This window comes from Octodon degus, unplaced genomic scaffold (assembly GCF_000260255.1).
Source record: "Octodon degus isolate 3935 unplaced genomic scaffold, OctDeg1.0 scaffold00022, whole genome shotgun sequence".
In the NCBI taxonomy this organism is placed as follows: Eukaryota; Metazoa; Chordata; class Mammalia; order Rodentia; family Octodontidae; genus Octodon; species Octodon degus.
Genome location: NW_004524598.1, coordinates 22,654,583 through 22,667,918, shown reverse-complemented (window position 1 = coordinate 22,667,918; position 13,336 = coordinate 22,654,583). Strand labels below are relative to the sequence as shown.

At 50.4% G+C, this 13,336-nt stretch overlaps 1 protein-coding gene across 1 annotated transcript in view; it reads right to left on the bottom strand.

Annotated features, from left to right (window-relative positions):
* The window catches only part of Smoc2 (SPARC related modular calcium binding 2), a 140,748-nt gene that overhangs the window by 53,540 nt on the left and 73,872 nt on the right, over positions 1 to 13,336 (bottom strand). The window contains exon 7 of the mRNA XM_023711939.1: positions 12,047 to 12,121. Within this exon, the coding sequence (XP_023567707.1) occupies positions 12,047 to 12,121 (75 nt within the window). The remainder of the gene's footprint in view (positions 1 to 12,046; positions 12,122 to 13,336) is intronic.

The window sequence follows — 13,336 nt, the reverse complement described above, 5'->3', positions numbered from 1 at the left end:
GTGGAGAAGATGGCATGGATAACGCATATAGCACATGTCACGGAAGTGTAGGGGAGGCTGCGGTCAGCAGCACAGCCTAGAAGGTGGGGCACCGGCCAGCACATGCACCCTAAGTTATTTCTGGATCATGTACCTACAGGGCATTTTATTTTATTGTCCTGATTTGCTAACGTTTCTGGTTATAAACATCCCTAACCTTTGCAGTAGGGAAAAACCTCACTGCAATTCTAAACAAAGGCACATCTCTACCTAGGCAGACCCAGTGCTTAGTGAGACTGGTCTCGCTGGTGCACATAACAAAGCGTGAGTTGTTCCAAGGCTTTGTTTGACCATGGGCATGGCCAAGGTGCGCATGAGCTGTGGGCCTTTCCTCCCCCTGGGGGGAGTGCAGGGCTTGGTAGCGCTTAGCAAGTTACCAGAGTATTACAGCCCGCATGCTCTGGGAGAGGAGAGGGAGAGGGAGAGAAGACGAGATCCATAATGCACTGTCCCTGAAAGATCAATAAAACAGGAAGAACTGTGAGCAAAAGTCAGATTCTCCAGCCAACGGTTAGAGAACCAGCTTTTCCACGGGGGCCAGATACTTAGATACACTTCTTAGCAGCCGCGGTTGTGCTGCCATTGGTGCCCCCTTCTCTGGATTTGCTTCTGAGCCTCTGAGTGCTCGGCTTAGTCTCGGGTGCCCCGCATCACCCCGTGCCGCTGCCCTGAGCTCGCCTCACAGAGCCTCCACAATGCCCCTGCTTCCGTTTGGATGGCACATCTCCCATGGAAGCAGAGCCCACAGATGGTGGGAAACCTGCCCATCAGTCGAGGGCGGAGGGTGAGTGGGGACAGACCTGCCACCAGTACGGCTCCCAGCCGGGGCTCTTCCTTCTTTGCATCCTTCATCCTGGTACCTTTGGTCCATTCCCAGCCAACCACTCACCCCACGGACAAGCGCTGCCTGTGTTTCTGCAAAGCCCTTGCAGAGCCAGGAAATGGGCCTCCCAGACAGAGTGCACTGGGTTTCAGAAATGACACAGGATGCAGAAAGGACACCGGACAGAGAGGGGAGAATCCTTGAATGGACAGTGCTGGGGCAGCAGCACCTAAAAGAGATAAAGTCACCCAGACACAGATCTCATTCCTTTCACAGAGATGAAATCAAAACAGGCAAAGCTGTAACCCTCCGAGGAAGCAGCACAGAGAAAATCAGGAGGACTTCGAGTGTGGCAACAACTCAGACACCGCTCACAAGGCAAGACCCACAAAAGACAGCAGACGAGCTGGGCTTTGTCATAGCTGAAAATCCATGCTCTCAAAAAGGCACAGCTAATAGAATGGAAGGGCAGTCCTACACGAGAAGAGAGGATTTGTAGAACGTTGATCTGATGAAAGATTTATGTGCAAACAGACAAAGGACACATACAACTCTACAAGAAGAAAACAACCCAACTAGAAAATGGGCAAGAGCTGAGTGAATGCCTCACTGAGGAAGAGGGACAGATACCAGCTAGCACATGAGAAGAGACTCAGTGTCCTCTGTCACAGGAGGCTGCAGCTGAATCAACAAGAACGTGCACCTCCCTGTTCAAGTGGTGGAAGCCCACCAAGCGCTGGGAGGACGTGGAGGCCACAAACCTGCACCTCACTGGTGGGAACGCAAAGCCAGACAGATACTTGAGCGGATGGTTTGAAAGTTTCCTACGAAGGGAGACATAATCTCACCATGTGATCTGGCAACCCTGTCCCTAGGCATTTAAACAAGTGAATTGAAAGTGATGTCTACAAAACGTGTCTGTGATTATCTAGAGAAACTTTTCACATCTGCCGGCACTAACAGGAAACCAGCCACGAGCTGTGGGGATGCACGGGGAGCTTCAGACGTTCGCTGCGAAGTAGAAGAGGCTGCATGCCGTGAGACCCAGCGAGAGGACCTCTTGGAAAGGGCCAGACTGTGAAGTCAGGGAGCAGGTGGGTGGTTGCCAGGGGTGGAGAAAGAGCAGCAGGGACAGCACAGGGGATTTCCAGGGTAGTGAGAGGGCTCTGTGCCGCTGTGATGGAGACACATGGCATTAGGAGTCTGGCTGCAGGATGGCCAGTCCTGAGGGAGCCCTGAGGTGGTCAGGGAGGTTCTTAATCATGAAGTGAGGCCCTGAGCCTACAGAGCGTAACAGTGTACCGTGTGGCACTCACCAGCATGGTTGCCCCTGTGGGACCTGGCAGAGGACCACGTAATGGAGCTGAGGAAGCCCTGCTTTCAGATATATATATATATATATATATATATATATATATATATTTTTTTTTTTTTTTTTTCTCTATAACATGAAGTATACAGGGCAGGTAACATAGTGCTCCCCACCTCAAGAGAAGACATCAAAAGTGGGGCAGTCTGACCCCAAGCGTGGTGGCTCCCTTGCTGCACATGGCCGTGCCCCTGCAGAATCAGGACCTGGTCCCTGTGAGCCTGCAGGGTGCCCCAGCTATCACTTTGCTCTGAATTTTCCCCTTGTCATACCTAAACATGGCACACACACAAAAAGTGACACAGAGCCATAGGACACTCATCCACGTCCTTTCATTAGGCATGAACTAAACCTTCAATGTGGATCTGCAAATTCTAAAACAGCACCAACAGGAAAGAAACGAAAGGTGGTGATTTTTAAATAAGGAGGGAAACATAAATCAGAGAACCAGCTTAGGGAATTCACTAGCTACTGTCTCAGCCCAAGATTTCTTATACAACCACAAGCCCACGTCACGGGTAGTTTGGTTATAATACTTTTGTATTTCAAAATTTAAAACAAGTAATGTAGCACTTGCCTAGCAAGCACAAGGTCCTGAGTTCAATCCCTGGTACCACCAAAAAAAAAAAAAAAAGCAAGCAATGTATGTCAATAAAATACTTTATCATTTGTGAGAAAAGATAAGGATCTTTTTAAAGCTTACAAAATCTAAAAATCTAATGGAATATCTCTTCCCAACCATTTTAAGGAACACTTTTATTTGTTTATTTTTCATTTTAAAAAACTGACTTTTAAATAAAGCATCCCTGTCTTTCCTGATGTGGTGTCACACCAAAACAAACACAATAAAACAACTACAAGTTCCAAGTTTCCAAACAAAAGAGAAAAATACTTTTCAGCTGAGTGTGATCTTGGAGAACCGATTTCTCATGTTCTGGGCACTGGAGCACAGGGCGTTTTGTTCAGGATTTCACCCAGATGAAAGCTCACCTCCCTCCCCTGGCCTGAGCACCACCGGCCTGTCCCACGGGGCTCCTGGCTCCTGCTCACAGCACCTCTCAAGTATGAAGCTGTCCTGACAAGGGCGCCTCTTCACTAGACTGGATCAAATAACAACAGTTATGGCTGCAGTTTCGTTTAATACATTTTAGCTTGGCTAAAACTTCCAGTGTTGAAAACGGATTACATCCACAATGCGGAAGCTGAAGAACAAGCTCCCATGCGTGGGCGAGTGCTGTGTGAGATTCAACCGCGCCACACTGCGCAGCCACGTGCCCACACTCGGGACAGGCCCGGGTAGCCCGATGGTGCAGCAGAGCGCCCCTCCTCGCAAAGTCACACTGCTGTGGCTTCCTGAAACATGTGAAGTTTTTCATTAATTAGCTTGTAATTTACTTGGCTAGCTTCCATAACACACTAAAAAAGAATCACTGAGGGAAAGCAAGCACTTTGAGAAGATATGGGTGGCTGAGAAAACAAAGTTTTGGGAGAAATTCTCACTTTCATCTTCAGCCAATATTTGATATGTGACAATAAATATTTCCCTCCAGCTCATCTAAGATTGTGAGAAATGGCCCCAAAGGCCCTTGATGACATGCACTTCCTCATGGGGATACAAAAGGGCATGCCACAGAGGACCCTTCAGAGGAGAGACCATGGGGAAGAGGCAGCTCTTGGCGTGGCTGGGCCACATTGCCCCGCTCTCCCACTCTGGGGCCTGTCCCGAACAGACTGGCTTCCTAGACCAACATTCCAAGCCAAAGTATGAGGACAGAGACGGTCCTGTTCTGCCCGCCATGGACGGAATTATGCCTAGAGTCACATACCGAGACCTCAGCTGGGGCTGGGGAGTATGGCTGGGATAATTGAGGTTCAGTGAGGTTGTCCAGGGCGGGCGCCCACTGGTGACCTCCTTGGGAGAGGAGGACACACCGAGTGAGGTACAGAGAAGCCAGAATGCAAAGGCATAGCAGAGGGGTGTGCCGGGTCCAGTTCTAGAAGGTTCTGCCTCTTGCCCATGTCCCATCCTCCTCCGAGAGGGCCTGGCAGAGGGGCAGCTGTGGAAGGACCATGGGGGTGCTGAGTGACCCTGTGGGGAAGAGCTGCCGGGTAGATGGTGCCAGAGCAGAAGGAAGGACACCTCTTGGCCACGGGGTTCTCCCAAGTGTGCGTGGGTGCCACAGAAGTCCGACGCAGCCTGAGCCCTGGGTAGACACCTAGAGACGGATGCCCTAAGGGTGATGCACAGCACCAGTGGAAGTGCTCAGCAAATCACCCGGACCTCTGCCTGCCCTTCAGATAAAGCTTTCCAGTTCTTATGCGTGAAAGGCAAATCGCATTCCCTCCTCCCTGAGGAGAAGACTGCTGAAAGCAAGCCTCGCCTAGGACTGACAGTAAGCTACCAAGGCCCGGGACACAGGCACCAAATGATAGGTGCCTTAGTTCCTCAGTTATAGAAGGAGTTTAAGAAAATACTAGTAGTATCTGCAAGTCTGCATGCAGGTACACAGAACCTACAAAATATTCAAACAGCTCATGGTAATGCTGGTATTTGATTAAACATGCTTATTATAGAATGAACTCTTTAAAGAATTTTAGGCGACTTCTTCTTGGTTCACGTTTTCATCTAAACCACAACAGCCTGATGAATTTTGGCTTTAGTCACTAATACAATTTTCAAGTAAAAAAATGAGAAATGCTTTCATGCCGGTATTTATGTCAGATATAAGAATTTGAAGGGAAACAAAGTTACTAAAGGTAACCAGGGTAAAGAAAAAAGGCATCCGTTAAAGGCCAAGGTACAAATAATTAATACATGTCAATCATGGAGACGGAATCAAATTCTTCAGCAAAGGCACCACTCTCTTAAGCTCCCAGTACGTTTTATCTGTTGTGTCTACACTACCATCCCTCCCCATCAGCACTGTACAAGGGCTGGTAGTAAAGGAAGGTGATGCACTTCACCCTAGCTAAGGGGGAAGGTGGTTTTGGGCAAATGTGTTCGAGCTGGCAAAATTCCTAGCCACTCGCCTAACACCAGTTGCTCACCGCTCACAGAGAGGGAGCCACAGCCGCCGCTCAGCAGACAGCTGCTCGGAGCAGACAGCCTCGGCAGAATGCTGCTGCCGTGTGTGCCCGCGGGAATCCTCGCTTCAGCTTACCAGTGTGAGACATTTTGAAAAAGACTGTCCATTGCTGGTGGGTCAAATGAACTCTCCCTTGGTCTTCCCCGTAACGAAGGGGAAGCCACAGACTCGGAATCACAGTGGAAGAGTGGTAGTCAGTCCTACTCTTAAGCGTCGAAAGCAAAAGGAGCCATTTCACTCAGCTTATGTTTTGGATCCAATGAGTCCTCAGGACAGAGCCACAAATCTCGTTGCCACGGGCACATTTCTCTTCAGTACATTTCATACAGCATTACTGGTCCTGTCATTACTGGTCCTCCACACACTAGCCACCTGGTTACGATGATCACGCGCGTGTCGAGGAGTCGCAAGAGTGTGGCACCTCTGTGCGCTGCGGTCAGGCACTGCTGGTGGATGAGCCCACCAGGAGGGCGATTCCGGTCCTCCTTCCTGCCTGGGCATGGAGGGGTCCACAGGATTGAGCTCTGGGCTCTCCACTGGAGTCAGCCCCACCCTCACTGACTTGGAAACAGACTTCAGAAGTCCAGAGGTGCTGCCTGGGTCAAGACCCCTGGTAAGAGAAGTCTGGGCCACAGCCTCCTGCCTTCCAAACTCCCCAGGTTCCAGGGGACTCTGAGCTGCAGCAGTCACAACTCCCAGCGGGGCAGGGCCCCAGCCAGCCGGACAGCCAGTTGGAGGAAGGCATGTGCACGTTCAGGCTGCTCAACCCCAGAGTTCTCCTGCACTAAAGCACTCTGCGACGAGTGCTCCCCACACACCCCAGGACAGCACGCTCCTGGCACCTGCTGTGTCTCTGCTGTGCTTATCAGGCCTTTCCCAAGTCAGCTGGAAGGTAGGACCAGCCTTCGCCTGTCTCCTGGGTCTTGTGCCAGAGGCTGCATCCCTGGCCCGCAGTGCTTCTGTTGAGGGCCACTTGCCACAGTGCCACCTCTGGATGGATCTGCTCTCAGGGACACATGAGTGCCAGGGATGAGTGTGCATGGCAGGCACACGCACAGGGTCTCTCCCCTGCGCCCCTGCCCAGGTCCCGCATGGCTAGGCTTGTGATGGCTGAACTTGTCCATGAGGTAGGTGGCTCTGAGTTCACAGAGATATTTCAGCAAGAAGATTATATCATGTAGAAACTCCTGAGTAATTGCCTGGCGAAGAACAGCAACTCTACACTTCTCCTTCTATAGTGATTTTTATACAAAGGGACTGACTGCAGCAGGGCCGGCAGAGCCCGCAGCGGGCAGCACCTCACGTGTAGCCAGAGCGCAGTCCAGGTCCCTCTTGGCGTGGCTGTGCGCTGGGGCCCACGTCACTTCTCTCTGTACGTTTATGATACCACGTGTAGAATTTGCTGGTGATTGTTACTAGTTTTTGTATAATCTGTTCATTGATTATTTATCCATAGTTTGACTGAATATTGATCTGATAATGATATATTAAGTGAACTCCCTTTACAATTACTGAGATTAAACAGAATAATTTATACTTTCAAATAATACAGCTGTACGGTCCACACTTAAGCAGAACTATTTGGTTTAATACATTAAGTTCTTCAAATGATCTAAACCATATCACTTCAGAATGTCCTTGGTATTTTGGTATTTTTTACAACAGGATATTTGGAAAATAGAACAAAAAGGAAAAGCTTAGCAAAGAAAATATATTTTGTAATTTTTCCCCAGAGGATGTAATTTTGCATGATTTAAAGCAGAATTAACAGATAATTATCTTTTGGCACTAATTTTAATATGTTCACCAAGACATAAATTACCAGCCCTGGATAAGGCAGAAGGACCTCCCCGCCAAGGGGCTCCGCAGAGCTGCAGCGCGCCCTGAACATCAAGGCTGTCTTCATGGACAGAAAGCAGAGCTGCTCTTAGTGGCTCAGGGAGGAAGGCGGGTTTTAGTTCCAAAAGGAGGAGGCTTTTCGCCGCTGACACAGTGAGGGTCTCTATGTCTCCTTCAGCACATGAGAAAACTCCAGAGAGATGGCACATGGAAAGGCCAGAGAAGCCAGAGGTGGCCAGAGGGCCAGGGTGGTCCGCGGGGTTCCCGGAGGTCACAGCGGCAGGGCAGTGGCCAGATCTGCAGCAAGAGGGCAAGGACAGGGCTCTCGCCTGAGGTCTGCAAAAGCTCAACCCTCCCTCCGACTGCAGGGACAGACAGTGCGCTTGGAAGAACCACTGAAGGAGAAAGAAAGCAGACACCATTACTAACACTGGATGTCAAATAAACATCGCAACGAGACACCTACTGCCCAGTTCTGCTCTTCGCTCCCTGTGAAGCCATCCTTGCTGGGAGCCAGGAGGAAGAGGCATAGCCACATAGGTGCCTGCGGGCTGCATGGGTCCAGGCAGGGGCCACCGCACCCCTCCTCAGCCACAAAGACCTTGGCCCGCATGCTCCATCCAGAGCCTAGGAAAGTGACCTCACCCCATCTCATGTGGCTCCCTCCGCCTCTGATACGTGGCCCCAAGCAGCAGGAAGCACAGTTTATGCTCTGCCCCACCAACACCGAGTCCCAGAATGGCACATTGGTCCCTGGCCCTGACCGGATGAGACCCATGCTTGTCCAGGACAAGCAGCTCAGCTTGGAGACCACTGAAGTGTGCAGCAACACATCCAGAGGGCAGCTTCCAGACACCAAGGTGGCACTTGCCCAGGCGACAGGCACCATGGCCAGCCATGCAGATCCTAGAAGTGCACTGTGCTGTCCTGCGCTTTCTGGACTCTGGAGAGGGTGCCCAGGAATGAACTCCAGGGTCTCTACCTTCTTCTAGAAATGAGTGCTGGTCAAGCGTGCGCCCCTCGCAGTGCCCCGGGCATGCTGTGAGGCCACTCCCTCTCCTTCCCCCACCAGGCCTGGCCGAAGCGTGAAGCCCCGGACAGGAGGTGGCTAGAGGAGCTGTCTCCGTGAGTCTGGGCCTGGTCTGGCCAAGAGTAGAAACTCTGGGACGACAGATCCCAACCTGTCCACTCCTCAGAGGCAGGAGGCGGCCTCCTCGTTCCTGGGATATGAGTGAGACCTCAGGACTCAGTGTGAGCCCCACAGAGGAGACTGCTGGAATAGGCGACTCCACAGAGGGAAAATGAGGCCACTGGCCAGGCCCCTATGCCCCAGGCCCATAGGTGGTGAGGGACAGTCATCACCAGTGAGCTAGGGCCCGAGCAGGAGTCAGCCCCACGGCTACAAAGCTGACACCCTCCCACAGGACGGTCATACGTGGGAGGCCTCAGACCAGGGTCCCCGGGAAATCCAACTTGGGAAAGTGGGTGGAGATGTGGTGAGTTCCTGCATCCCACTCCACCACACTGACAGTCTCTCCACCTTGGAGCAGCTGCCAGCCCCGGGCTTTTGTCCTCTCTGGATGGCAGGCACAGCCCCCACCCCCACCCCCACCGTGGGGGCTGCAGGGAAGATGCACCGCCACAGAGGTCAGACAGACTTGAAATACAGCCGCGGCCTAGTGGGGCTGAGCCAGGGACAGTGGCGCTGAGCCCTCCAGGTGCAGCCCCTTCTGCTTTTACTGGCAGGTCTGAGGCGGCTCCTCGCTAATGCCACTGCCCCAGGGACTGTTTACCTTTCAGAACCCACCAGGCTCCCACCAGAGACAGCACTCCTCTGAGAAGAAGAAGACAGTGCCTCTCACATGCCAAAGCTCTCATGTGGCCAAGAGTAAAGACAGCGGGCTTCTGGGCGGGAGCTAACCCCCAGCAGCCAGAGCAGCGTGCCAGGCCCTGGGACGGGCACCTTGCTCCTGCCCTCGTGGGGAGGGGGCACAGGCTGGTGGTTTCTGGAGTGGACTGTGTACCTTGGCCTAGGGCTGGTCATCACAGCTGGGCAGGACAGTGCCACTAGCCTGACACCGAGACGTGTCATGCACAGGTGACCCGGCGACCCACACCTGCTTCCTGCTCTTGCTGCACCCCTGCAGCGCAGACACAGCCCTGTACCAGAGTCCCCTCACACACTGGTCAGCTGATCAAAACTGAGAGTAGCGTTTTGGCATGAATTTAAGAAAGCTGCACTGCAGGTGGGCAATGCTTCTTGTTTCGGGTGGCTGGGGAACCCAAAGCACGCCGGAGTTCGTGGTTTATGAACAACATTTATGAATGACACTCTTGACAAATGTGAAGTCAAGAAAATGCATTGCCGTCCCTAGAATATCAATATTCTCGATTGATATGAAAGGAAAACAGGCAGAGATCTTGAAAACACTTACTATGTCAGAGTGAAGAGGACTGGTTAGCTTTATATGTGCTTAATAAATAGAGACGACACTGACTAGGAAATATTAATAAATCGTGCAAAACCTCCTATCGGATAGACTGGTGTATTTGGGGGTTTTCTACAAATGCGATAAAGTGAGTGCAATTCAAGATGGCAAAGAGATTAGCCTCAAATTTATACTGATTGGAAGAACTGGACGCCACATTTTTAAGTAAGGACTTCCGCAGATCCTCCTTGCTTTAACATAAATTGACTCATATGGTGAGAAGAGTGTGCTTTGCTTGGAGTCAGGGGAGACAGTGCCATGTATATTTGTATCTATTAAATTTCAATCACTAGAAGGCCAGCAATCAAAATGCCGTGACAATTAGTTATCTCCCTCCTCTAGTTACTTATCCGTCTGATTATATTTCTATTTATTCTGCTAAATTTGTTGTAGGAGAATAAGGACAATGTCATCAGCATGCCCACAGGGAACGGGCCTTACCACTCCTCATGAATGTAGCAAATACATTTTATGGGTGAAAATTTTCACGGACTAGGAGGGCTACATTTTTCTTTTCTTTGGTATGAATGGGCTTTTCTGAAGGCCACTCCGAAGCACACCTGGCCACAGCTTGTGCCACACACCCACTGCGCGATGTCACGCGCGGCACCGCATTCTATGTGTTTTCTAACCCCAGTCATCTTTTAGTTCCAACCAACAGGGGAAGGCATTGCTCTTGGCTCTAAGAAGGAGCAGCAGGGTAAACAAGCAACACATTCCTACTCGGGGCTTTTCGCAAGCCCATGAGACTACTGCCAAGCTGGGTAATTATGTTTAAAATACAGCATAATGAATCACAAACTGTTTGTTGTCTTAAATGCATGTGCCTGTGTCTAACCAAAGATGATTAGGAACAAAAATATTTTTAAAAATAGAAATGAAATACAAATAATGTTCTCCTAGACCTTGAAATGTCAAAACAGCAGTGGCTGTGACGCAAACCCTCGTATCACTTCTCATTTCACCGTAAAAGTTTAATAACTTAGATGCCACCCTTGCGGTCCTAAAAGTCCTGCCAGGCCCGACTTCCTTCAGACCCTCACAGCTGACACAGACATACTGTGAGCATTTTGCGCTCTGCGCAGTGAATCAGCCAGCGTCACCTTTCGCATTCTACCTGTGTGGGCAGAGTTAACCCTAATTGCAGCGTGGGATACCACGAAAGCGGGAATCTCCTGAAGCGCTGTTTCAGCCACTGCCTACTGGAAGTCGGTGCCGGGCCTACGGCTTAATCATAATCAGCCGCCCACTTAGTAGCTTGGAAATCTGGCAAGGGGAAGATGAGGCTGCAACGCACGGGTCCTCGGAGCTTCTGCCCCGCTAAAGCTGCAGAGCCCGAGGCAGTTCTCAAGTAACAATGCCATGTGCTGAGCACACACACGCGTTGGACGATGTCTCGGAGACGTTTGCTACCCAAATAATGACGATAATGCAATGTGTCCATGCTTCCAGGGACAGCACTGACAACAGCTCTGTGCTTCGCTCCAGGCTGAGCTCAGCCCTGCCCCACAGAGGTCCCCACCCCAGCTTGCGGCCGTGACAGCAGGTCTAGACTGAAGCCTGGAGGGCGTAGTCTTTCCCCACACTCTATTCTCTGTGACACAGAAGCAGGTAACTTGGAAGACATGGTACAGAAACTGGTCAAAACTTGGTTTCGAAAGTTTATGAGACAAGCACACAGACTCATCTTTACATAAGAGAAGGGGGACACACTGTCATAACCATTTCTAAGAAAAAATGAAAATCTGTGGATCCCTTTAAATTTCCTGATAGGGGCATAAATGGCTGGAGGCAAAACCTTGTTTTGAGAGGGTGTGGAAGTGTGGACAGGCACAAGGGCCCAGCCTGGCAGTGCCAGGGCAGGGCAAAGGCAAGGGGACACCTACAGGCAGAGGGCACAGAAAGAGCCTGGGGCAGCCCTCTCTGCCACCTGCCCTGCCAGGGCCCAGGACTAGCGACATGGAGGGCACCTTCAGGGACCAGCAGGACTGAGGAAGAGGAAGTCCTGGGCAGAAGGTGGGCGTGGCCCGTGGTGCAGGTTGAAAATCTTGCCGGTCACTACTCCCCAGAAAGCATGACCTACCCGCGCTGGAGGGTTATAAACTAAGTTAGTCAAGTATTTTCACAGTTCTGACGTTAGGTTAAAAAACACATTCCTGCTGAACAGTATTTCCATTTTTATATCCCAAACTATAGTCTCTTTCGTATCTGCAGGAAGTCATTTGATGGACTTACGAAGTTGAATAACACGCCAACTTGTGAATGCATGTTGACGGTCGAGTTACAGCAATTACTTTCCCTGCTCAGCTCTGCAGGACAGCGGCCCTGCCCACTGAAGGCTCAGAGCATGAAGGCCCGGAGCTGAACCACTCCTTTCAAAGCAAGCCAAACGCCTTCTTACCTGAATTTTTATTGGTCTTGTTCTGCCGACTCTTAACTTGTTCAGTCCAAAGGGTGGGATAGCGTGAGGCAATGTCTAGGGAGAAAAGAAAAAAGATAGTCCTCCGTGAGCACAAGATAAGAACAGCGTAAGACTTCAGCAGTCCTGGAGCCCCAAGATCAGCTGAACAGATAAAGGCATGCTGTCACTTTCTGAAGAAAAGCACCTGCAAGAAGGCACAGGGGCTGGAGGTTTCATTCCCAAGCCTGCCGTGCCAGCCCTGCACCCAGGGGGTGCCGAGATGGCAATGGAGACTGGGCGTGGTGGCACGTGCCTGTAATCACACCTCTTGGCAGGCTGTAAACAGGCAGATCACTATGAGTCAAATCTAGTAGTGAAACCCTGAAGCCCCTTATAGACTCTTCCCTAAAATACAAAAAAAAAAAAAGAAGAAAAAAAAAAAAGAAATAAGTGAGATAATTATACACATGGGAGACAAATGAAGTAATATTAGTCCTCCTAAAATAGCTTAACATATGATTTGACTCTGGAAAGTCCCTCCTTAAAAGAACTAGGTTTTAGAATATAGCCCAAAGCACAGTAAGACATCCGGTGGGGTAAAGGCAGCTGGGCTTTCATATAACATGCAAGCTGCACTCATCTCCAAGGGTCGACACAAAGTCTAAAAGATAACTGTGCACAACATTCTAGAAACGCGCCATTTTAGCAGCACCAAATAAAACAGAACACACATAGTGCAGAGCGCCACAGTGCCCTGCAAAGGCAGACCCTGGGCTGGCCCACGGTGGAATCTCCACCTGCCACTGCCAACCGGGTGACCCACACCTCCGGGTCCCACCCTGGGGATGGAGTTTGAGCAGAGCATGTGACATCACGCTCAGAGCCACACGGGCTTAGCCATGGCTGCTATTCCCTGTAAAGGGACACAGTCTACATGCTAGCTTTTGTTCATTTGTAATGCGCACTGCGCATACTTTTATTCAAGCCCTGATCCCACTTGACCCACGAATTTGATTGATGTTCAAGATAATTTATTAAACATAAAATAGGAAACCTATCCTCATCAAAACTATTTATAAAAATATGAGATGTGCACAGGGAAATGGCGTGTGTTACAGTACCCTCTTGAGTTCATTTCATGCTATCCAAATTATAAAGTTGTAATCCGCACACTTCTATCAAAAGTAAATGTCGGGCTGGTGAGATGGCTCAGTGGTCTAAAGCACCTACTTAGAACAAGCTTAGCAAAGCACAGGGACCGCGGTTCAATCCCCCAGCACCACATGTCAG